Source organism: Suricata suricatta, chromosome 5, assembly GCF_006229205.1.
Source record: "Suricata suricatta isolate VVHF042 chromosome 5, meerkat_22Aug2017_6uvM2_HiC, whole genome shotgun sequence".
Lineage (NCBI taxonomy): Eukaryota > Metazoa > Chordata > Mammalia > Carnivora > Herpestidae > Suricata > Suricata suricatta.
Genome location: NC_043704.1, coordinates 69,920,623 through 69,943,597, shown reverse-complemented (window position 1 = coordinate 69,943,597; position 22,975 = coordinate 69,920,623). Strand labels below are relative to the sequence as shown.

The window sequence follows — 22,975 nt, the reverse complement described above, 5'->3', positions numbered from 1 at the left end:
GAAGCCAGTTATGACCCTCGTAGGGTTTTCTGCTCTTTGGTAAGAGATGTGAGCATGTGAAGTGAGTTGCTGTGTAACAGTTCCGAGCCTACGTGGGCGGAGGGCGTGTTGGTGGAGGCCAGTCATCTTCGTGGGGCTCATCTGAGGAGGAGTATTATGAGTTGGCCTTTATGGAATAATTAAAAACAGTGGTTGCTGTTTCTTCCAGCCCCATAAGAACGGTTATGAATTTGGAAAGATGTCAGGCATCCCGCTTTCACAAAACGATGCAAGTGTCGGAGCTTGGAGGGCTCATCAGCAAATGATCCATTTTGAAAATTCCTGTCCTGAAGGACATTTCTGGATTACTCTTCAAAAACTATTGTTGGAAGCACAGGACACAAACCCTCTTTGCATAAGTGCCCTGTTGAAGTAATTTTTTAAAAAAGCTAAGCCTTGCTTCCTTGCACTGGCTGAGTCTCTGCAGTCCAGTGTGTAGGTCCTGTCAGGAGGACAAGAGAGGGCTCCCGGAAGGCCACCCTTTTTCAGCACAATGCAGCCTCAGAGGCCTAGGGATTGGTTTCATCTTCGATGGCCACAGACCGTGTTCGGGGAGCCCCACAAGATATGCAAACCTTTTACATGGTATCTACAACAGCTCCGTCAGGTAGGTGGGCCTACAACCATTTTACTAATGAAGATTGAAGGCTTAGAGAGGTGAAGTGGCTTTTTCATGACTACGCCCTGTGCCAGAGCTGAGTTTCAGTCTGCCTTCTTGCACTTTTGAGCCCAAGCTCTTTCCTCTAAGCCATTCGGCCTCTCATGTGTGACCTCTCTAGAATTTTTTTTAGTAGAAAGTAAGATTACTAAATAAAGTATTCCAATCCCAATAAATGTATCCCAGGAAGTCGTACCAATGTATGGACTTTCATTGTGTTTGTGCTTAATTGTGGTGTGTTTATTATGAACTTCCTTTAAAACCTTTCCCTGGTACCCTGTGACTTGCATGACTAATCCAAGTTCCCTGGCCCCTTCCTCCCCACCCTCGTCCCATGCTTCGGTCAGAGGGAACTACCTAGAGAGCCCTGCTGATGGATGCCCTCATGGCTTTTCGTGTGCTGCTTCTTCTCCTGGAAGGGCCCTCATGGCTTCCCCCACTTTTCATGACCAACATTTGTCATCCGGTTTTCAAGAATCAGTTCAAGGCTCATCTCCTCTAGGAAGATGTTCATGGATTACCCAGACACAATCCATCCATGCCATTTGACATGAGAATGTTACCTTTCTCTTCCCGAATGTTGGGGCAGGGGTTTTATCTGTGTTCTTCACTGCAGGATTCCCAGTATCCAGAATGTTGACCTGGCACACAGTCGTTGCTCAATAAATATTGACTGGAGGCTTTCACTGGATTGCTACTGATGGAGTATCTGCATGTGCCTGCCATTACCACCTCTTTGTCTCCCCGTTTTCTGTACTTCATTGATAGCACTTAGAACTTTTTATTGTTCTTAATTTGTTTTCAGGCCAGTTTCTGACTAAATCATCTTCTAGAAAATCTAAACTATGTCTTGTTCATCTTGGCCTCTCCAGATTCAGCCAAGAATCTGGCAGAACCTCATATTTGACAAAAGAGGTGGGCTTGAGCAACAGGGCGTTAGAAGAGCAAAGTTTAAATATCAGGTTTGCCATACTTTCTTGCTATGTAAAATGAAGGTGACAGTTCCCACCCTCCAGCGTAACGGGGGGAGCGGGTAGAGAATGAGGTCAGACCATGAGAGGGCTTATGAATGGGACTGCTAATTAGCAGAGTGAGTGTCACCCAGCACACTGCTTCTGTCATCGCTGACATGTTCTAGAACGTGGAGGCAGGGGGATCTGGAAACCAGGGTCGGTCATCTATAGGTTTCTTCCTTTCTTGTGCTAGTACTTCCGTGAGTCTGAAGTCCTAATAGGGATATAGGGATATCACTATAGTGATAGTGAATGACATTATCTCACAGAGCCTGTCATTGTCCCAGCCCATTGGGTTCCCTGTGCTTAGATGGAGCTTCAGTCTTGGCTGAAGAACTCCTCATTTTCTTCGGGGTGCGGGGTGGCTGTGAACTGCCCCCAGGGCCTGAGTGTGTTTCAGGGGGTTGAGTTTGGAGAGTTCAGGAATAGTTTTTGATCAGCCTCTGCCCTTTAGCAAGACAGAGTAGGCATGGCCAAGTGCCTTCCTAACCGTACATCCTGGGATGTCATCAAAGAGGTAACGTTTCTGCCAAGGGCGTGTGATGTGTGTACACTGAGGGCCGGTGCCTAGCGCACAGCCAGGGAGGGCCAGGCTCCTAGCCAGTGTGTTTGTGCGGATTCTGATCCACCTGTCTTGTCATTGTGCACCGCACAGAGTCATCTCAGAACACACTCCAGGGAGACTCCCCTGCTCTTGATTTCATCGTGCTTTCTGATTTTATGTGAGGTGGGATGGGGATCCTTACTGTGCATTTAACATTCCTTGTAACCTAATTCCACTTCCTCCACCCAGCCTGCCCTCCCATTACTGTATTCTCCCACAGGTATCAAGTTTGAGTCTGCCCTTGTCCGGCTCTTGCTCAGAGCCTCATGCTGGATCTCTACCTAGTTCTGCCTCTTTTTTATTTTTTTTTAAGATTTTATTTTTAAGTAATTGCTATACCCAACATGGGGCTCGAACTCACAACCCGGAGATCAAAAGTCACACACTCCACTGACTGAGACAGCCAGGTGCCCCTGGCATGGACTTGTTAACCCGGCTCTCTTGTCTTTGTTTTCTTTCTTTATTTTTTAATTTTTAAAGTTTATGTATTTATTTTGAGAAAGAGAGAGAGAGAGAGAGAGAATCCCAAGCAGGTGCCGTCAGCACAGAGCCTGACTCAGGGCTCGAACTCGTGAACCATGAGAACATGACCTGAGCTGAAATCAAGAGTGAGATCCTTTTTTTTTTAATTTTATAAAAATTTTTATTTATTTATTTTTGAGAGAGAGACACACACACACACACACAGTGTGAGCAGGGGAGTGTCAGAGAGGGAGACACAGAATCTGAAGACAAGCCCCAGGCTCTGAGCTAGCTGTCAGCACAGAGCCTGACGTGGGGCTTGAACCCACGAACCATGTTTGTGACCTGAGCCAAAGTTGGACACTTAACCGACTGAGCCATCCAGGCACCCCTCTTGTCTGTGTTTCCTAATGCAGTTTACTGGTGGCTTCAGACCCATCACCCTCTGGCTTCCAGACCAGAATTGCCAGGCTTTCTTGTACTCTGAGACTAGGAGTGTAGGAGGCTGCCTGTCCTCACCTGTTCCCACTGCACACCTCAGCCCCATCCCTAACACTTGGTGATAACCTCTTGACCCCTGCTTCTCAACTGCCATGAACACTTACAGGGCTATTTGTACTGCACAGGATAAGACACACAACAAACCCTGGCAGCTTATTACCCATTTTGTCTGTCTGTTTTTTATTAAGTGGAAATTTGCTCCTGATCTAAGATTGTTAAGTTTCACAACCCAGTTAGCTGTGAAGAGGAGTTTGCAGGGCATGGTGTGTGTGTGTGTGCACGCATGTGCTGTCATGGCAAGGCCCCGGGCAGCCTGCACTATTCCTACGCACACTTTCTTGCCTAGTCACATCACTTTGCCTATGTGCGGTGAGAACCGGGGGACCGGTTCTAGCTGTGTGCCCAGGAGGGTCTGTGCATGAGTAGAGTGGGCTTGAGGCAGGGAGGAGAAGTGGCTTGCATTGGGAGAAGTGCACAGGGCTGACATACCCGGGCCCCCTATGAGGATAGAAAGCAGAGCTGGCGAGAGTGGAGACAAAGATAGGCTAGGAGATGCACACAGGGCTGGGCATGTGGGGAGGCTGTTGGGCATGGCGGCGAGGCACCTCGTGTCCACGGCCACTGCAGGCTGCTGAGAGACCAGGAGAAGAACCAGGGAGGCACTGCTGGCCTGTGGTGGAAATGGGGATGGCCATGGGAGAAGACTGGGGAAGCCTGAGCCATGGTGAACAGTCTGCTGTGGAGGTAGACCTGGAGAGGCAGAAATGAAGGGTCAGTAGGGCTGGGTGCAGGAAAATGAAGAAGGGGACCTTTTAGAAGTGGGGAAACGAGATGGACCAAGTGAACCTTCTGGGGAAATTATGGTGGTGGGCTATAGATAGACATTGCCTGTGTTTTCTTTTGAGCTGGGAGAAAATGAAGGAAAAAAAATGAGCATTCACTCCAGCTCACAACAAAATATCGAATCTTTGAGAGGTCATCTCTTTGTGGTTATGAAAGGAATAATCTTGGCCTGTTGTGGATGCTTCATAAATATTTGTTCAGTAAAGTAAGTGAGCCTCCCGAGAGCTGATGGAGGGATTTCTCCATCCCCCAGGCAGATGGTACATGGAGTAGCATGTTGCTCATGCACAGATTTCAGTTTGGATCGCTTGCCTTCTCCCCTTGCTGCCCCCACATCCCCAAGGGTTCTGGGAGCTGGCCTGGCCCCACCCTGTCCCAGGGAAAAGGCCAGCCTCAGAGGGAGGTCAGCTCCCTGCCTGTGCCCACTTCTCTGCTCTCTGCCTGTTCACAAGTTTGTTTCTTCCCTCTTCATCCCAGAAATTGGGACTGTCTGCCTCTTCCCTGCCCAGGTTCCTCTTCTCCCAGGACCTGCAGTTTCTCAGCTCACACACCCCTGCTGTTTCAGAAACAAACAAAAATCCATCTTTCCCCCAAATCTCTACCCACATCTGAGTTTCAGCCTTCAGCCAGAGTAGGCAGGATGATGTGCAAATAATGTAATGACTGGTATGACACGGTCAGTGAAACCTGAATGAACCCAACTGCATTGGCCTTCACTGCAGGGAGAGAGATTTTGGTGAGCAAAATGTACAGGGAGTTAGGTGTTACGATGTTACAGCAAACAGTGGGGCTCACTGTATCTTCCACAGGGTAGGTGATGGAGTGAGTGAAAGGCAGCAAGTTAAAGCAACTTGCAAAGGCCAATGTGGTAACGAATTAAAAGGGATCTAAATTTGGAGCACTTCCTCTTCTTTATATCATCACATAGTGACTAAAAGCCATAAAAGATGTTTCAAGTTCCTGTTCCCACTCTGTTGCTTCTTTTGGAAGTTTGCCTGTAATGCATTTTCCTTTTATGAGTCCTTGGAGGGTTGATGGATGCATTTCTGGAGACCATGGACAGATGTTTCCTCCAAGAACTGAAACTTCTATCAGGGAGCATCAGTAGCACCTGCAACAGTTGAGCTGTGCCCAATTAAAAGCCCTTCCTGAAACTAGTTTCCATTTTTCCAAGTTGAGGTGAAGTCCTCCCTCTCCTTCCATACCTGTTTTTCTGCATAAGAGAGAATATTTATCCTCCAGCTTGGATAGATGGCAGGCAGATCTCTGCATTGGGGGCGGCAAGGAAATACTAAATTCAGAGGATGGAATCTGTGGGCCCAGAGTTAATTTCTGGCTTTAGAATTCAGCCATGGCCTTGTTTGAGATGGAAGGTAAGGTGATGCAAAGAGCACTGGGGTCCAGGCAGCTGAGGCCGGATGACCTTGAATTTCTCGGGTGAAGTTTGGCATGAACTTTGGCATGTGGGCCTCTGATCCCTCACCCATAGAGAGGAGGGGCTGGCACCAGATGGTGCATCTGAAGGCCATTCCTCTCGGAACTTGCTATATTCTGACTCTTGGAGAGGTTCCAAATATCCGGCCTCTGGAATCTGAAGGCTCTTAGCACATCAGATAGCAGGATGTCATTCATGTGAGGAGGATTTTTCTCAGTCATGAGAAAGCCTTTACTTCAGGGCTTTGTGATTTGGGGCATTTGCATTCATAGAATTGGAGCTTTAAATGGAGATATTGAGACATTTCCTTTTATTTATGTTTGCGTATCTGGAAGATTATAACCACTACAGTATCCTCATCTCTGTGGTTTTAAGTCCCTGTCTTTATTTTATTTTTTAAATTTACTTGTTTGTTTTGAGAGAGAGCACGTGAGCAGGGAAGGGGCAGAGAGAGAGGGAGGGAGAGAATCCCCAGCTGGACCTGCAGCACTCTGTCCTTTGTTGGCCAGCAAGAACCTATGGCTGGAAATTAGTTGTGGCTATTTTCAGAAGACTGTGCCAGATGGACCCTCAACTACTGTGGGAATCCCACTACTGGGGTAGCTGCCTTACTCTTAAAAGGTGCTTCAGACCTGCTAAGCTCAGAGGTGCCTCAGGTGGTGTCCTTGAGGCCTTAGAGCCCTGGGACAATGACAAGACTCAAATATATGTGAAGATGTCTCAAAGGCTGTTGAACACATCAGAGAAGGCATTGGGACTGCCCCAAGTAACAAGACACTGATCTTTGTGAAATAGGAGAAAGTTGGCAAACTGATGATAGAGAAGGATGACACTGAGACTAAGTCTAAATTTGGCACAGGTGCCATAGTAGGGTGTCCCTTGCTGTGTGCGCAGCTGGCGCTGCTCAGGGGGCTCTCTGTATTGTCCCGTTTCTGACTTGGTTGGCACTACTGAAGTCACCTTGTGAGTTTTGTTTTGTTTTTATAGTAAGCTCTATGCCCAACATGGGGCTTGAACTCACAATCCCTAGATCAAAGTCATGTGCTCTACCAACTGAGCCAGCCAGGTGCCCCACGAATTGCGGTTTTAATATGGTCATTGGTAGTTCTCCTCCTGGCAGCCGGGTGACGGTATAAAGATTGATGGCCCTCCCTTGGCTGTGCGGCAAACTTGTGGGAAGTCATGTGCGTTGTAGTGGAGGTTTGCCACGACCTCGAAGAATATTATTAAGGAGACATAAGATGCTACCAGTGAGGGGGATAAGGAGAATCCTGCTCCTAAAGTCCTAGAGACTAAAAAAGACCTCAGAGCCTGTAGACTACAGTTGGGAAAGCCAGGCACATGGATAAGGCTGTAATTGGCATGGGTGTGGCTGCCAGGTCTAGGAAGGATGACCTGGACTTCAAGGCTGCTGATGATACTAGCAGGCACATCTTCCCTGGCCAGCAGGTGGCCCTGTACAAGTTCTCCATCAAGGACTGGTAGTGTCTGTCAAAAATCTTTCGAGCAGGACGACTGGGAAGCTTGGGTGAAGTTCACTGCTAGTGCAGGTGTCTGGGCTGTAGGGCATGATCTCAATGACCAAGCCGAAATGAATTACCAAGGCTGTGGATTAGGAATCATGCGACTACCTCCGGTAGGAAGCAGGTTGGCCCTGTGACCTAGTCTGTTTTAGAATGCAGGCTGCTCCGGACCAATGGGAGAGGTATCAGGGCTTCCTGTCACGTGGAGGGGACCAAAGATGCTTTCATTGCCAACCTGATGGCAGGGTTTTGCACTGGACAGCTCCAGACAGTGCACCTTGACAATCAGAACTGGGCCAAGCGCAACCAGCTCGTCAGAATTGGAGGAGCTGGCAGCAAGGCACAGTATGTCAGCAAGAAGTTCAGAAATTCTTGCCAAGTAGGCTCTGAGCAGGCGAGCCCCTGAGCCCTTCCAGCTCTGGACAGCCAATTAGACCTCTGCTGCAGGCAGCTCAGGACAGCAGACCTCTCCCTTCCCCCATCCTTGTGCTTTTGTGCTGCTTCATTTGAATTCCTACATCCAAGCCAGACTTGGCCACGTCGAACCCAGTTTGGGAAGCCTAGCTTTGAAATCCTGTATAATTTCAAGGATCATTAATTTAAACTAGAATAATTATTTTTCTCACCTGTTCCACAAGTGTCTGGAGCCACTTATAGTACCAGTCCTGAGGTTGACAGGCAAGATCCCAGGGGTTCAATATACAAAATTAAAAAAAAAATTCAATTATAAAACAAGAAACAACAACAAAAGTGCAGAGGCCCAGCACAACACATCTGGTTTCGCTTATATAAAAACACTGTAAATTCTTGACTTCTTGGTCTTGAATCCTGCGAAGGCTCTAACAGGCAGTACGTAGTCCTGGGGCACCTAGAGCATGGTGGAGGGCGTGTCCTCCGAGTGTCTGTGCTTCTGCCAGTAGGCTGGCTCCTAGCACGGCGGTCAGGACACTTAGATCATCTGAGGCTTTCTGACAAAATGTTACAGAGGGGAGGGGAAGAGATCAGTGTTGAAACTCCTCCAGCTATTATGAGGGTTATCTAGTCCAGCGCTGGCATTCAACCAGTTGGTGGAGGTGGTCTTCTTTTCTACATCCATCAATGAAAGGGTGTTCAGAGAGAATCTGGGGTTTACTTTGCTGTTAAAAATTCCCTTACTGCAAAATGATGAATATTTCTAAGTACCATATTTTCTAACAGAGTATATTATTTCATTTTAAAGTGTGTGGCCTAAACTCCTGATGCCCAGATAAGGTCATCCTGATACCCAGCCTTCTCCTAAATCCAGTTTAAGAAAAGAAGGTGCAGGGCACCTGGGTGGCTCAGTTGGTTAAGGTTCTGACTTCAGCTTAGGTCATGATCTCACAGTTCATGAGTTCGAGCTCCGCATTGAGCTCTGTGCTGACAGCTCAAAGCCTAGAGCCTTCTTCAGATTCTGTGTCCCCCTCTCTCTCTGACCCTTGACTACTCACACTCTTTCTCTCTCTCTCTCAAAAATAAATAAACATAAAAATGTTTTTTTTTTTTTTTAATTTTTGAGAGACAGAGAGAGACCGCGTGAGCAGGGGAGGGTCAGGGAGACAGAATCGGAAGCAGACTCCAGGCTCTGAGCTAGTTGTCAGCCCAGAGCCTGACACGGGGCTCGAACCCACGAAGAGTGAGATCATGACCTGAGCCGAAGTCGGATGCCCAACCGACTGAGCCACGCAGGTGCCCCTAAAATGTTTTTTAAAAGAAAAGAAAGTACCTTTCTTGTTTATTATTCAAATAACAATAAAGATAATAGAAAATATAATTTTAGTCACTCTACACTAATGCCTCAACTATCCTTATTTAAAATTTTTTTGTTTTGTTATCAATGCAGAAATGTTTTTATTTTCTGATGTTTTCCCTCAGTGTAAATGTTTTGAAGTTTTTTTTTTTTTTTTTGGTCTTCATGGTTTCAAATGACTGTATATGGAGATAATATACCATGTTTTTCTTTGGGTTTGGGGATTTGGGTTTATAAGGTCATGCTATTCCAACTAACACCGTGGTATATACCTTGTAGAGTTTCCCCTTCTGATTGATTTCTTGTGATAAATTCCTGGGAGCGGACCCCTGGGTTAAAGAGCACAGTGTTTGTTGCCATGTTGTCTAACAGAATGACTGTAATGTACAGTACCTGCACAGTAGATAAGTGGATGCCTCAAAAATTAACACTTGATTGCCCAAACGACTACTTGTCCACTTATATAGCATCTTGCAAAATTTTTTGAGCTGTGTAACTGACCATTTCAGTTACTTTCCTCTGGCTAATCATGTAGACACATGCATTTTTTTCAGGAGAATTTTGACCATTAAAGGAAATGTGAAATGAAATCGTTTTCTTACGCTTTTACAGTTTACAGAGTGCTTTCATATCCAGCACTTTAATTACCCCTTGTAATCCTCGGTGAGGCATATTGGGGTCTACGCTATCACTTTTACTGCTTTCAAACAATGAAAATGGAGTGTGGAGGGTTTCAGGTCCACTCGATGGTGATGGGTCTATGACCTGAGGTGCTCTGGAAAGACAGCCTGACCACCTTGTGCTCTCCTCCTGTTTCTGGATCTAGGACTTTGGCAGCCTGCGCTCCGTCGTCTCCCGGTGTGACTTGGAGGCAAACCTGGTCAGAAATGGCTGCGGAGGCGAGTTTGAGAGCCCAGCCAGCACCACCCGGGTCCTGCGGAGCCTGCCCCTCAGCAGCAAAGGCTTCAGTCCCACAAGCTCGGACGTCATTCAGATGACACCTCAGGAGGTGGCCCTGAGCCTGCGGCCTGGTGAGTGCCCTTGGATGGGGCGTGTTGATAGTGGGAAACCCAGCCCGCGCAGGCTGAGAGCAGAACCCGTAGAGGGAAATGGCCAGGTGTGGCCCAAACCCCAGGAAGCAGAGTCCAAGGCCCCTGTGGACAGATGGGCATCTTTGCTATTATTTTAATTGCGGTAAAATGTATATAACAGAAAATTTCGCATTTTAGCCATTTTAAAGTATATAGTTCAGTGGCATTAAGTACATTCATTCACTTTGTTGTCTAGATAGCACCAGCATCTGTTTCCAGAACTTTTTCATTACCCCAGCCTGAAACTCTGTGCCCATTAAACACGAATTCTCGATTCTACCCTCACTCTCGCCCCAGGCAGCCACCCCTCTAGGTGCTACTCTAGGTGTCCTGTATAATTGGACCCATACAGTATTTTCCCTCTTGTGTCAAGCTTATTTTACTTAGAAAATGCCTACAGGGTTCATTCATGTTGTAGCATGTGTCGGAATCTGCTTCCTCTTTAAGGCTAAATGAAATTCCATTCTACGTGTGTGCTGCATTCTGTTTGTCCATTCATCCATCCATGAACACTTGAGTTGCTCCCACTTTTGGGTTATTGTAAATAACGTTACTGCATTTTATGGGAGGATACTGATAGGTTTACTCCCTACTTAATGCAAGTTTCTCAGGAAAGTGCTGCTGCCAGGAAAAAGTATGTTTTCTTGTCAGCAAATTCCATTTGAGTCCATGGCATTCTGAAGCGACAGACTTTCAGAGTAGAGATATTTTGTCTTACGACCCTAGAGCCCCTGCAAGCCCTAGAATTGATGGTGATGTGAAGAAACTAACAATTTTGCATACCTACTATGCGCTAAATACTTGGGAGACTCTAAGGTTGCTAATACCACTTAATAGCTGAAGAGTGACCCGCTCAGGTTCTCCCACTTAGAAATGGTCTCTGAGCCAGCTCTAGGTCTTTCAACTACAAAACTGTTTTTTTTTTTTCTAGTTTACCACTTTTGTTATATATTATTCTACACATTAGAATGTGTATGTTGTCACATCACAATGTTATGATGTCAAAGAGTGGATATGCACGTGTCTAAGTTAGGAACTATCACATTATCAAGAGAAGATAGCTTATTTCCAAATTCCTTTGAGTTTTACCCTTTTCTTCTATTTTATTGCCTAAGAAACCATTGGCAATAACTCTTTCCAGAGGGTTTATATAGACCTCAGGGTTGCTTGGAGCTAGTGGCAGGAATCATGGATGTGGTTGGCCATGGGTTCTAGCTCTGGCTCTGTCCGTAGCTCAGAGGGCATGGGCAGGTTAGCCCACCCCTTAGCATCTCAAGGTCTTTGTCAACTTCATTTCTCACAGTCATGTTCAGAGGCTTAAATGAGACTTTTTGTGTAAATATACCTAAAACTTTTTTTTGTTTATTTATTTTTGAGGGAGAGAGAGAGAGAGTTAGAGCAAGTGAGCACAAGTGGGGCAGGGGCAGAGAGAGACACACACACAGAATCTGAAGCAGGCTCCAGGCTCTGAGCTGTGAGCACAGAGCCCGATGTGGGACTCAAACCCATGACCTGCGAGATCATGACCTGCGAGATCATGACCTGAACTAATGTTGGACGCTTAACTGACTGAGCCACCCAGATGCCCCTAAAGACACTTTAAAGAGTGAAAATTAGCATTATTTTCGAAGAGTAGTGGCCAAAGGTGTAGATTCTGGAGTCAGTCAGGTCTGGGTTTGAATAGTGCTTCTCCTTGTCTCAGAGATGGATTTAGCCAGCACCACTATCAAAAGCACTTATTTATGCTTGCTCTTGTTGCTGACATCCTACATTTAAGAATGGTTTTCGGGGCGCCTGTGTGGCTCAGTTGGCTAAGCCTCCGACTTCGGCTCAGGTCAGATCTCACGTTCGTGGGTTCGAGCCCCACGTCAGGCTCTGTGCTGACAGCTAGCTCAGAGCCTGGAGCCTGCTTCCGGTTCTGTGTGTCCTTCTCTCTCTGCCCCTCCCCCTCTCATGCTCTGTCTCTCCCTATATCAAAAATAAAATAAAACATTAAAAAAAAAGAATGGTTTTCTTCTGCCTCTTGAATTGTCTTAGAAATATGAAACAAAAGAAGCGTGTATGTGGTCCTGCTACGTAGAGAGGCACAGACTACTAGGTCACCAGGGATTAGTGTGGGGATTAGTTGAGGTTGCTCTTTTTATAAGTCCACTGTAGGTGACATTTGGCCTTTTTGTTTGGTGAGATACCACACTGAGAGAGAGAAGGAAGGGGGCTCTTACAGAGCTGTGTGACGGCATAGAGAACAGTCAGCTGAGGCTTTATGTGGATAGCTATTTGGTGATGTGCTCTGGCTTAAAATAACTCATCTCCTTATGTGAAGACAGACTCAGGGTCAGGGACTGTGACCCAGAAGGGGATGTAGGAATTGTGGTAGAGTATTTAGATATTAGAACATTGTATAGGATAAGAGTGGCTAGCAGTTAATGTGAATGATGTATCGTCTTTTTTTATTTATACTATAACTGTAACTTAAAGCAAATTCTGAAAAATCTACTTTAATGCAATATTATTTTTCATTTTTAATAGATCCTGTCTCTATTCTTGTGTTTATATTTTTCATGTGCTTATAATACATTTATAATCATGTACTGTCCTCAACAATTAACTAAGAGCAAAATTCATGTCTCCAAACAAGTTAATAGTTTCAGGGTCATCAACAAAACCTTACATTTTTGTAACTCATCATTTAGAATTGGTCTCAGAGCCTATGGTTTTCTAAGAAGTATTTTCCTTCAAGGTGATAAATCCTTATTCAGGGTAGATTTAGTTTAGGAAGGAGTTGGAAGTCACACAAAGCCAGAGACATAACAGGTTTAATTTTCCTTCTTAAAATCAGAGTTAAGGTATAACTCTGAGGCGGAGAGACCATTGTTTGATTTGACTTACCAACTGGCTTTTCGACAGCTCCCAAAGAGGAGTAAAGAAGTGATGTGAGTGAAGGTAGCCTCCTTGGGCAAAGTTTTCTTGCCGGTATATTTATGCACAGCACTGATTTATACATAGAGCAAATTTTTGCTCAGTTAAAGAAGAAGGAAGTCCGTCTTATTTTGATATGTTTGTTGATAGGATGCCAAGTCATCACATATTTAAGAAATGTATTATTTTGTCTATTGAATTGTCTCGGAAATAAGAAACACAAGGAGCGTATGGGCCCTGCTGGATCTCCAGGGATTAGTGCTGGGATTAGTCGAGGTTGCTGATGTTAGCAATCTGGGCACAGCCTCATCTCCTGCTCAGCATTATGATACAGTTTCTGGTGTTGGAAATAAAATGGAAAGCATGATCCTTTTTTAATACAAAACCACGATGTGGGTGCTGTGGGTGAGCTCTGATTGTGTGTGTGGTGATGGAGAGCCCACTTCTGGGAGGTCAGGGTGATAGAGGAGCTGCCGAACTGTGAGGGTGTTTATCTGCAGAGATGAACACTTGGAGGAGATCTGATGAAAACATGAATTCCTAAAGGTCTAGGACCTTCTGACTATAATCCTCAAATACAGAAACATCTGAAGCCAATGAAGCCTCTTAAAATCTTGAACATTTTAATATTTTTAAAGAAAAGTACAGGCCGGCCCCAGATATTTATTTATTTGGGGGAGAAGAGAATGCTATGTTGCAGTCAGCAACATTCAGTTTACCAAGTGCATAGTTAACCTCAAGTTACTTACCCCCTGACTCTGGAGAAGCCCTTCAGATTTAGCGGTTCGTTCCATTATTTATTTTTTAAAATGCTTTTTTTGTCTCTTCCTCGCATAGATATCTGTTGAGTGAAGTGTAACCCTTTGGCAGCTTGTACCAGCCTAATCGATGGCAAGACTTAGCATAATATAAGTGAGCTGTTGTGCCAGGGGAAGCCTGGGGGAGCAAGAGGAACATTTTCCTCTATCCAGAGTTTTTTGTTTTGTTTTACTCTTTTTTAATTAAAATGTGATTCCCATACTGTAGAAGTCACCGTTTTTTATCTTATTTTTAATTTTTTAAATATTTTTTATTTAGTTTTTTAAGTAATCTATATGTGTAACATGGGGCTTGAACTCATGACCCTGAAATCAAGAGTTGCCCACTCTTCTGATTGAGCCAGCCAGATGCCCCAAGTATACTTTAAAGCGCCATTTTAAAGTATACAGTTCAGGGGCGCCTGGGTGGCTCGGTTGGTTAAGCATCTGACTTCAGCTCAGATGATCTCACGGTTTGTGGGTTTGAGCCCCACGTCAGGCTCTGTGCTGACAGCTCAGAGCTTGGAGCCTGCTTCGGATTCTGTGTCTCCCTCTCTCTCTGCCCCTCCCCAGCTCATGCTCTGTCTCTCTCTCTCTCAAAAAAAAAAAAAAATTAAAAAACTAAAAACAGAGTTTACAATTCAGTGGTTTGTAGTACATTTGCAACGTTGTGCAACCATCACCACTGTCTCATTCCAGAATACATTCCTCACCTCAGAAAGAAACCCTGTATGCATTCACGGTCCCTCATTATCTTTTCCCTCCCTGCCACATTCAGTTCTTGGAAACCACTAATCTACTTACTATTTCTATGTTTTTGCTTATTCTGGACATTGTTCTCTCTCTTTTTTTTAATTACTATTATTTTGGAGAGAGAGCAAGAGTGGGAGTTGGGGAGAAGGGCACAGGAAGAGAGAGAGAATCCCAAGTAGGCTCCATGCTCAGCACTGAGTCTGAAGCAGGCTCAATCCCATGACCCTGGAATCACGACCTGAGCTGCATTCAAGAGGGGGACACCCAACCGACTGAGTCACCCAGGTGTCCTTATTCTGGGCATTATATATGAATCATAGGGGCATAGGGCTTTTTATGTCTGGCTCCCTTCACTTTGCAAAGTATCTTCAAGATTCATCGATGTTGTAGCATTTATCAAGACTTCCTTCCTTTTTATGGCCAGATGATATTCCATTTGTCTGTATAGATACACCACATTTTAGCTGAATACTGGGCCTGTTTTCACTTTGGGGCAACCATGACTAATGCTACTGTGAAAATTCATGTACAGGTTTTTGTTTGGACCTGTGTTTTCAGTCATCTTGAGTACATCGCTGGGGGTACATGTTGGGTCATATGCTAATTCTGTGTTTAACTTTGAGGAACTGCCAGCCTTTAAGCAAGAGTTTGTGTAAACACAGGATCATGTTTTCCATTTTGTTTCCAGTCCTGGAAACTGTATGTGAGGATAACAGTCCTAAAAAATTCTTAACACAGGACATAAACTTAGGAACAAAGGTTATGGAAATGGTGAATAAAAGGCCAGAGGTAGTTTTGAAGCCCTAGAGCGGTTAGAAAGAATTTACTTAAGTCATTATTTGCCTTGATCTTTTAGCTCATAAACCAGTAGTTTGTTTTTTCATGTGTTTTATTTTGAAATAATTTTAGGCTCACAAGAAGTTGCAAAAGTAATAGAGTTCTTATATACCCTTCCCAGCTTTCCCTGATAACATGTTACATAACCAAGTACACTACTAAAACCAGGAAACTGACATTGGTACAGCACTATTAACTAAACTACAGGTAATTGGTTGCTTTTGAGATGGGTTCCTACAAGCCCTTGTCTGTGCTCTTTCCCCCTCTCCTCCCAGGTTCTGCTTTGGGGATGCCAGGTACTTGACTTGCGTATTGCTTCTGTCACCCAGAAGGACAGAGTACACACTCTATTTAAAAGACTAAGAAAGATTTGATGGCAGGTAGATAAGAGGTTAAAAATAGATGGAATGTTTGTGCCTTCCCTCCAAAGTTTATTTGTTTTTATTCTTAAGTTTATTTATTTATTTTGAGAGAGAGAGAGAGAGAGAGAGGGAGAGAAGATGAGCAGGGGAAGAGCAGAGAGAGTAGAGGGAATCCCAACCAAGTCCTGTGCTATCAGCACAGAGCCCGATGGAGGGCTTAAACTCATGAATCATGAGATCATGACCTGAGCCAAAACCAAGAGTTAGACTCTTAAGTGACTGAGCCAGCCAGGCACCCTGCCCCCCAACATTTATAAATTGAAATCCTAATCCCCAGTGTGATGGTATCAGGAGGTGAAGGGGCTTTGGGAGATGATTAAGTCATGAGGGTGGAACCCTTATGAATGGGATTAGTGCTTTGAATTTATAAAAGACCCCAGAAGGCTCCCTGTCCCTTCTGCCCTGTAAGGACACAGTAAGAAGTCAGCAGTCTACAACCCAGAAGCGGATTCTCACCAGAACTCAACCATGCTGGCATGCTCATCTTGGACTTGGAGGTTTCAGGACTATGAGAGAGAAATTTCTGTTGCTTATAAGCCACCCAGTCTATGGTACTCATTAGAATAGCCCAAATCGACCAAGACAAAGGTTATTTTCAAGGACACTAGCAATGCCAAGCCCTCATGCTCTGGGGTAGACACTGTAGAGGCCAACCTTGTCTTCACATGTTTCCTTCCTAGGTTCTGTCTGTCAAGAGTCAGAATTCTGGGGTGCGGAGTGGGGTGCGTCACAGCACATCAGTCTTGTCCTGGACTGAGAAGCAATCTTGGGCTCGATGTCTGGATTTAATTCTGGGAAGCTAATTACCTTTGGCTACAGTATTCAGAAGAGCCAGATGAGAGTCCTGAAGGGTGCACCTGGGCCCTAAGTCCCTGTAGGTCCTCTTTGTAACACCCCTGATTTTAAGGTGCTCCTTCTTTTTTTAATTTTTGGCACAGGAGAGTATTTCTGGGGAATTAAAAACTACTTACGTTTATTTGGGGACGGCACACATCTCTGTTGGTTGGAACACTGCTTTGTCTGAATGTTTACACAAAAATCGATCTTTAATACACCAAGCGTTCTTGACAGGATCCCCAACTTCACCGTCTCCACTTTTTATTGAAGGGAGGGCAGAGAGAAACTGCGAAAGTATGTTTCAAGCGGATGGTTGATACTTGACCACGGTGGGGGAACCTGAGCGAGAGGCAGGGATTTTGTGCAGAGTATAGCTGGAGCTGGGAGCGTTGGCAGTGGGCAAAACCAGGACATGAGAGGGCCTGCTTGCAGGACAGGTGCTCGGTGCTTGGCTGTTTTGGGCGTGTGCTTTGTCCCATTTGTTTGATCCTGCTGCTGGTGAAGTGAGGGTTCTGTGGAATGGACCCAGAGAGGAGGGGTAAAGCCACAGGGCCTGACAAATCTGTAGTGGTCTGACAGGAGGTGGGGAGGGAGGCATGTGGGCTGGGAAGGTGTCACCCGAAGCAGGCGCTGACCGAGCACCCACCACAAAGGTGGGGAGGGCTCTGCACCCTGCCGGAGGTGTGAGGTGCCGAGTCTCCAGTGGTGCAGAGCTGTGTGGCTAGATGTATTGCCGGAGTGTCTCTAAGTTTGTGTGGTTCTGGAAGTATGCCCAAAGATGGAAAAGAGGCCTCCGACTTTCTCTCTGCACGCGGCCACCGCCTCACCTTTAGTCTGCGGATCTGGGAGGCCTTTCTTGTCGGGGAGCCGGTACACACAGCTGCTTTAGTCCTACACTTAGCACTTGTGCTGAGAATCGGTCCAGGATTGTCCGTCCCTACAAAATCTGCTGACGGGACATCCCTTTATTGCCAAGGCCCCTGCAGGAGTTTGTGGTGTTTAAAATCTTGTATTGTGGAGCACCTGGGTGGCTCAGTCGGTTAAGTGTCCGACTTTGGCTCAGGTCATGCTCTCACTGTTCATGAGTTCGAGCCTCGTGCTGGGCTCTGTGCTGACAGCTCAGAGCCTGGAGCCTGCTTCGGATTCTGTGTCTCCCTCTCTCCCTGCCCCTCCCCTGCTCATACTCTGTCTGTCTCTCCCTCTCTCAAAAATGAATAAACATTTAAAATAAATAAATAAATCCAGTATGGTTGAGGTAGCAGTAAACCCTCATTACGAATGCTAATAATACTACCCTCTTTCTCATACCCTTCAGTTTTTGGAAAACTGGGAGTAATACTTCTTTCTAAAATTTGCAGCCCCCCCTCTGTGTTGTTTTTAGTAATCAGCTTCCTTTAGAATATGATGCCAAGAGATTTCTCACTTCAGAGTGGATACCTGCTTAGCACGCACAGATGTGTATATCATACTGTGTTTCCCTTTTTGCTTTCATGCCTGGAAAACGTGCAGTTCAATTTAATACCCAAGGCTAGAGCCATTCACACTTAAGTTTCGGGCAGAATTTTCTATCTCCCTTTTTATCCCTAGAGGAAATTGCTTTAATAACTGACTTTTGGGGGGAACCCAGGCGAAGTTTTTCTTGTGTAGAAAGAAGCATTTGTGTGGTGTTAGGATACATTGTCTCCTTTGATCCTCACAGTAATTAACATCCCCCCGTTTTACTGATCCAAGAACTGAGGAGCAGTTTAGAGGAGCCTGAAGTCTCCCAGGTTCTGGGTGACAAGGTCTGGATTTCAGCCAAGCTCTTGTTCTCCGAATCCGGTGCCCTCTTCCCTCCCACGATGCCTCCCCAAGTCCAAGCCTGTTCTCCACTCCCTGGTCCTAAAGTGCTCATCTGTTCATTACTTATATTCCACAAAAAGGTAGAAGTGGATTCTGGATCAAAGAAGATGCAGTTGGGAACTTGGGGGGAAGGGCACAGGTAGACAGAAAATGTAGAAGACTCTGCCAAGAGGTCATGGGATTGGACAGAGCAGACAGATTTTAGGCTCTGCCCATTTGGGATCTGTAGTCCACCCACACAAAGACCAAGGAGGCTGTCCCTTCCCCCAAGTTCTCTTCCCTCCTGTCCCTCCCCCACTGCGATGTGGCATCCAGGGCTGGGAGGGGCCCAGAGCAGGGACCTGCTCTGTCTGCCTGATGGGAGCCAGAGGCAGACATTACAGCAGTCCAGAATTCATTCTGGAAGAAATCTCCAACATTCCTCAGCTTGAGTCAGACTCGGATGGTTTTTAAAAATAGGCTCCTATCAACAGGCAACCCAAACTGCATCAGCTTGCGGAGGCTAGGATGGGACATGCGAAGACAAGTCCCGGGCAGCAGGCTCAGAGCTGTCGCTCAGACAAAACATAGTGATTATAATTATTACACTTCATTTGTGCAGGCCACTGCTGCTTACCAAACACTGCTCTCCAAACGAGTGCTTCATGGGCTTAATCAGTGCTGTGCTGTTATTATTTCCATTGTGGATCTAAGGACACTGAGGCTTAGGTTGCTCCCACAGTTGAGGGACAGAGCCGGAACTTGGACTGAAGTCTTTTGGTCATCTGAATCTCCATGGTCTAGTTAATGCAATGTGCCTTGTCTGGGGTGGGAGGAGGAGAAGGAGCACGTGGGATTGTGGTCCCTACCTCCAAGTTTAAGAAGACTTCAGCTTGCTGGTTGTCAGCTTGAGATGGGAGACTAGCTTCTTTGAGAGGTGACCACCAGCATCAGGTGTGAACCTTGTGGGCAGGACAGGCAGCCTCACTGTGCCCTTCTGAATACACGAGTATGTCCGGATTTCAAATAAGTGTGCGCAGCAATCCTATCCAGAGAGTTCAAGGACATCTTGGTGCCTCTGAAAAACTAATAAGCTCAAGGGCAGATAGAATTACTTGGTATGATTGCCTCTTGAAGTTGGTACTAAATGATGTGTTTTTAGAGCCTGTGAAATGATTTAGGATAACTATCCTGGCATGGGTCCTCTGGTTGCTACACTGACTTGGGCCTTTCTGTAAACCCTGGGAGGTGACATTGCAGAGGCCATGCCTCCCAGACACTGGCTTTTCTCTTCGTTTTCTTTTAATTAATTCCTCTTTCCTCTGTCTCTGACTCTTATTTTAGAACCAAGAATTATTTTCTTCTTCTTATAGCTGGTAGACAAATCTACTAGTGTTTTCTTTTTCTTTCTTTCTCTTTTTTTCTTTCTTTTTTTCTTCCTTCCTTCCTTCCTTCTTTCCTTCCTTCCTTTCTCCTTCAGTTCGATGGTACTAAAATTTAGAATCTGTCTTCCTGTATTTATACATAGAATTTTTTTCTTTTTATTTGAGAGAGCGTGAGTGTGAGAGAGAACATGAACGGGGGAGAGGGGCAGAGAGAGAGACAGAGACTCTCAAGCAGGCTCTATGCCTAGAGCAAAGCCCGACAAGGGGCTTGCTCCCACAACACCAGGATTATGACGTGAGCTGAAGTCAAGAGTTGGATGCTCAACCAACTGAGCCACCTAGGTTCCCCTGTACATATAATTTCTAATGATAATAATTTGTGTCTATGATATCCCAAAATGTCCAGTATACCCAAGAGCTAAATACTGTTCCCTATAAATGGCTAGGGAAGTAGAAATAGGAGACATATGGCGTGAGCAAAAATGTTTTTGCCCTTTGGGTGTATTTTAAGTGACTGTATGTCCCCATTCTCACCTTATATCTCTCTTCCCCCCTCAGTTCTTACTCATACTTGTACCTCCTTTTGTTTATTTCTTCCCTGTTTTCTATTTCACACACACCTTGAAAGTCTCCTTCTGGCCATATTCCCATGTTGGCATCTCCTTTCCCTGAAGCTGGTGTGTGGTTGGTGGGTTAGTCTCACCTAATCCGTGTCCATGGAATTTTCTGGTCCATTATCCACCAACTGCCCAAGATTCCTTTTTGTTGACAAAACAGAACAGCACTGGGGGGACTAGTTGTTAAGGAGTTTCCTTAAAAACGCCGAGCCAAGTGTTTGGAAGGAGAACCTAGAACTTCACCCTCAACATCATATTCCCTTCAGTAACTCTACTTCCAAGAAAAACATTTCTTCTTCTTATCCCTCCTCCTCCTCCTCCTCCTCTTCCTCTTCTTCTTCTCAGAAAAAACATTTCTTTTGAGAAGCATGTGGTCACTAAAGAAAAGTAAGAGGAGGACCAGGTTTGAAAGTGAAATCCATGCCTTCGGCCCCCAGTGAGTTGGACCTCTAATTACACGGCCTCTCTGTTGGCACAGGTGACAAGACTACCTTCCAGCTGCAGGTTCGACAGGTGGAGGATTACCCTGTGGACTTGTACTACCTGATGGACCTCTCCCTGTCCATGAAGGATGACTTGGACAGCATCCGAAACCTGGGCACCAAGCTTGCTGAGGAGATGAGGAAGCTCACCAGCAACTTCCGGTTGGGGTTCGGGTCTTTTGTAGACAAGAACATCTCCCCTTTCTCCTACACAGCGCCAAGGTACCAGACCAATCCATGCATTGGGTGAGTGATCAGTCGTCCTTCTGTTGGGTGTTTAAGTGTAGTGGGAGTGGAGTGTCAGGAAAACTTAGTCCAAAGAAAGGACTAGGGAAGGCATTTTGCGGGGTGGGGCAGGCTTCAGTGTTTAATCTGATCAATGATGATCCAGTTCTGTCCCCCCAACTATGTGTGAAGGTGTGAACTGTTGCAAGGCTATGGGAGGGCTTAATGATCATAGCTCATTTATTTTCCTGCCTGTTTGATATAGCACTGTGTTCTACATTAAGAGATTTTATTTATTTATTTATTTATTTAATTTTATTATTTTTTAAAATTTACATCCAAGTTAGTATATAGGGCAACATGATTCGGGAGTAGATTCTTTAATGCCTTTTACCTATTTAGCCCATCCCCCCTCCTGCAACCCCTCCTACAACCCCTCCAGCAACCCTCTGTTTTTTCTCTATATTTAAGAGTCTCTTATGTTTTGTCTCCCTCCCTGTTTTTATATTATTTTTGCTTCCTTTACCTTATATTCATCTGTTTTGTATCTTAAATTCATCATATGAGTGAAGTCATATATTTGTCTTTCTCTGACTGACTAATTTTGCTTAGCATAATACCCTCGAGTTCTATACACTCGTAGTTGCAAATGGCAAGATTTCATTCTTTTTGATTGCTGAGTAATATTCCATTGTGTGTGTGTGTGTGTGTGTGTGTGTGTGTACATATATATATACACACATATATATACTGTATCTTCTTTATTCATCCATCAATGGACATTTCGGCTCCTAATATACTTTGGCTGTTGTCGGTAGTGCTGCTATAAACATTGGGGTGCATGGGCCCCTTTGAAACCGCACACCTGTATCCCTTGGATAGATACCTAGTAGTACAATTGCTGGGTCTAGGATAGATCTATTTTTAATTTTTTGAGGAACCTCCATACCATTTTCCAGAGTGGCTGCACCAGTTTGCATTCCCACCAGCAGTGCAAAAGAGATCCTCTTTCTCCACATCCTCGCCAACATCTGCTGTTGCCTGACTTGTTAATGTTAGCTGTTCTGACAGGTGTGAGGTGGTACTTTCTTTGTGGGTTTGATTTGTATTTCCCAGATAATGAGTGATGTTGAGCATTTTTTCACATGTCTGCTAGCTATCTGGATGCCTTCTTTGGAGAAGTGTCTTCCCATGTCTTTTGCCTATTTCTTCACTGGATTATTTGTTTTTTGGGTGTTGAGTTTGATAAATTCTTTATAGATTTTGGACACTAACCCTTTATCTGATATGTCACTTGCAAATATCTTCTCCCATTCCACTGGTTGCCTTTCGTTTTGCTGATCGTTTCCTTTGCTGTGCAGAAGTTTGTAATTTGATGATGTCCCAATAGTTCATTTTTGCTTTTGTTTCCCTTGCCTCTGGAGATGTGTTGAGTAAGAAGTTGCTGCGGCCAGGGTCAAAGAGGTTTTTGCCTGCTTTCATCTCGAGGACTTTGATGGCTTCCTGTCTTACGTTTAGGTCTTTCATCCATTGAGTTTATTTTTGTGTATGGTATAAGGAGGTGGTCCAAGTTTTTCTGCATGTCGCTGTCCAGTTTTCCCAGCACCACCTGCTGAAGAGACTGTCTTTATTCCACTAGGTATTCTTTCCTGCTTTGTCAAAGATTAGTTGGACATACATTTGTGGGCCCATTTCTGGGTTCTCTATTCTGTTCCATTGATCTCAGTATCTGTTTTTGTCCATATTTATTTTTAAGTTTATTTATTCATCTTGAGAGAGACATAGTGTGAGTGGGGGAAGGGCAGAGAAAGAGGGAGAAAGACAGAATCCTAAGCAGGCTCCGTGCTACCAGTGCAGAGTCCAACGTGGGGCTCAAACTCACAAAACTGTGAGATCATGACTTGAGCCAAAACCAACAGTCAGACACTAATCTGACTGAGCCA

The 22,975-nt window shown here is 45.1% G+C and overlaps 1 protein-coding gene and 1 long non-coding RNA gene across 2 annotated transcripts in view; one reads left to right on the top strand and one right to left on the bottom strand.

Annotated features, from left to right (window-relative positions):
- The window catches only part of ITGB5 (integrin subunit beta 5), a 117,661-nt gene that overhangs the window by 10,724 nt on the left and 83,962 nt on the right, over positions 1 to 22,975 (top strand). The window contains exons 3-4 of the mRNA XM_029938723.1: positions 9,673 to 9,877; positions 20,804 to 21,053. Coding sequence (XP_029794583.1) covers positions 9,673 to 9,877; positions 20,804 to 21,053 — 455 coding nt within the window. The remainder of the gene's footprint in view (positions 1 to 9,672; positions 9,878 to 20,803; positions 21,054 to 22,975) is intronic.
- LOC115291829 lies at positions 16,693 to 20,416 on the bottom strand. The gene is made up of 2 exons (XR_003908693.1): positions 20,329 to 20,416; positions 16,693 to 17,014 (listed from the first exon to the last, which is right to left on the bottom strand). It is a non-coding gene; the product is annotated as an uncharacterized LOC115291829 (long non-coding RNA).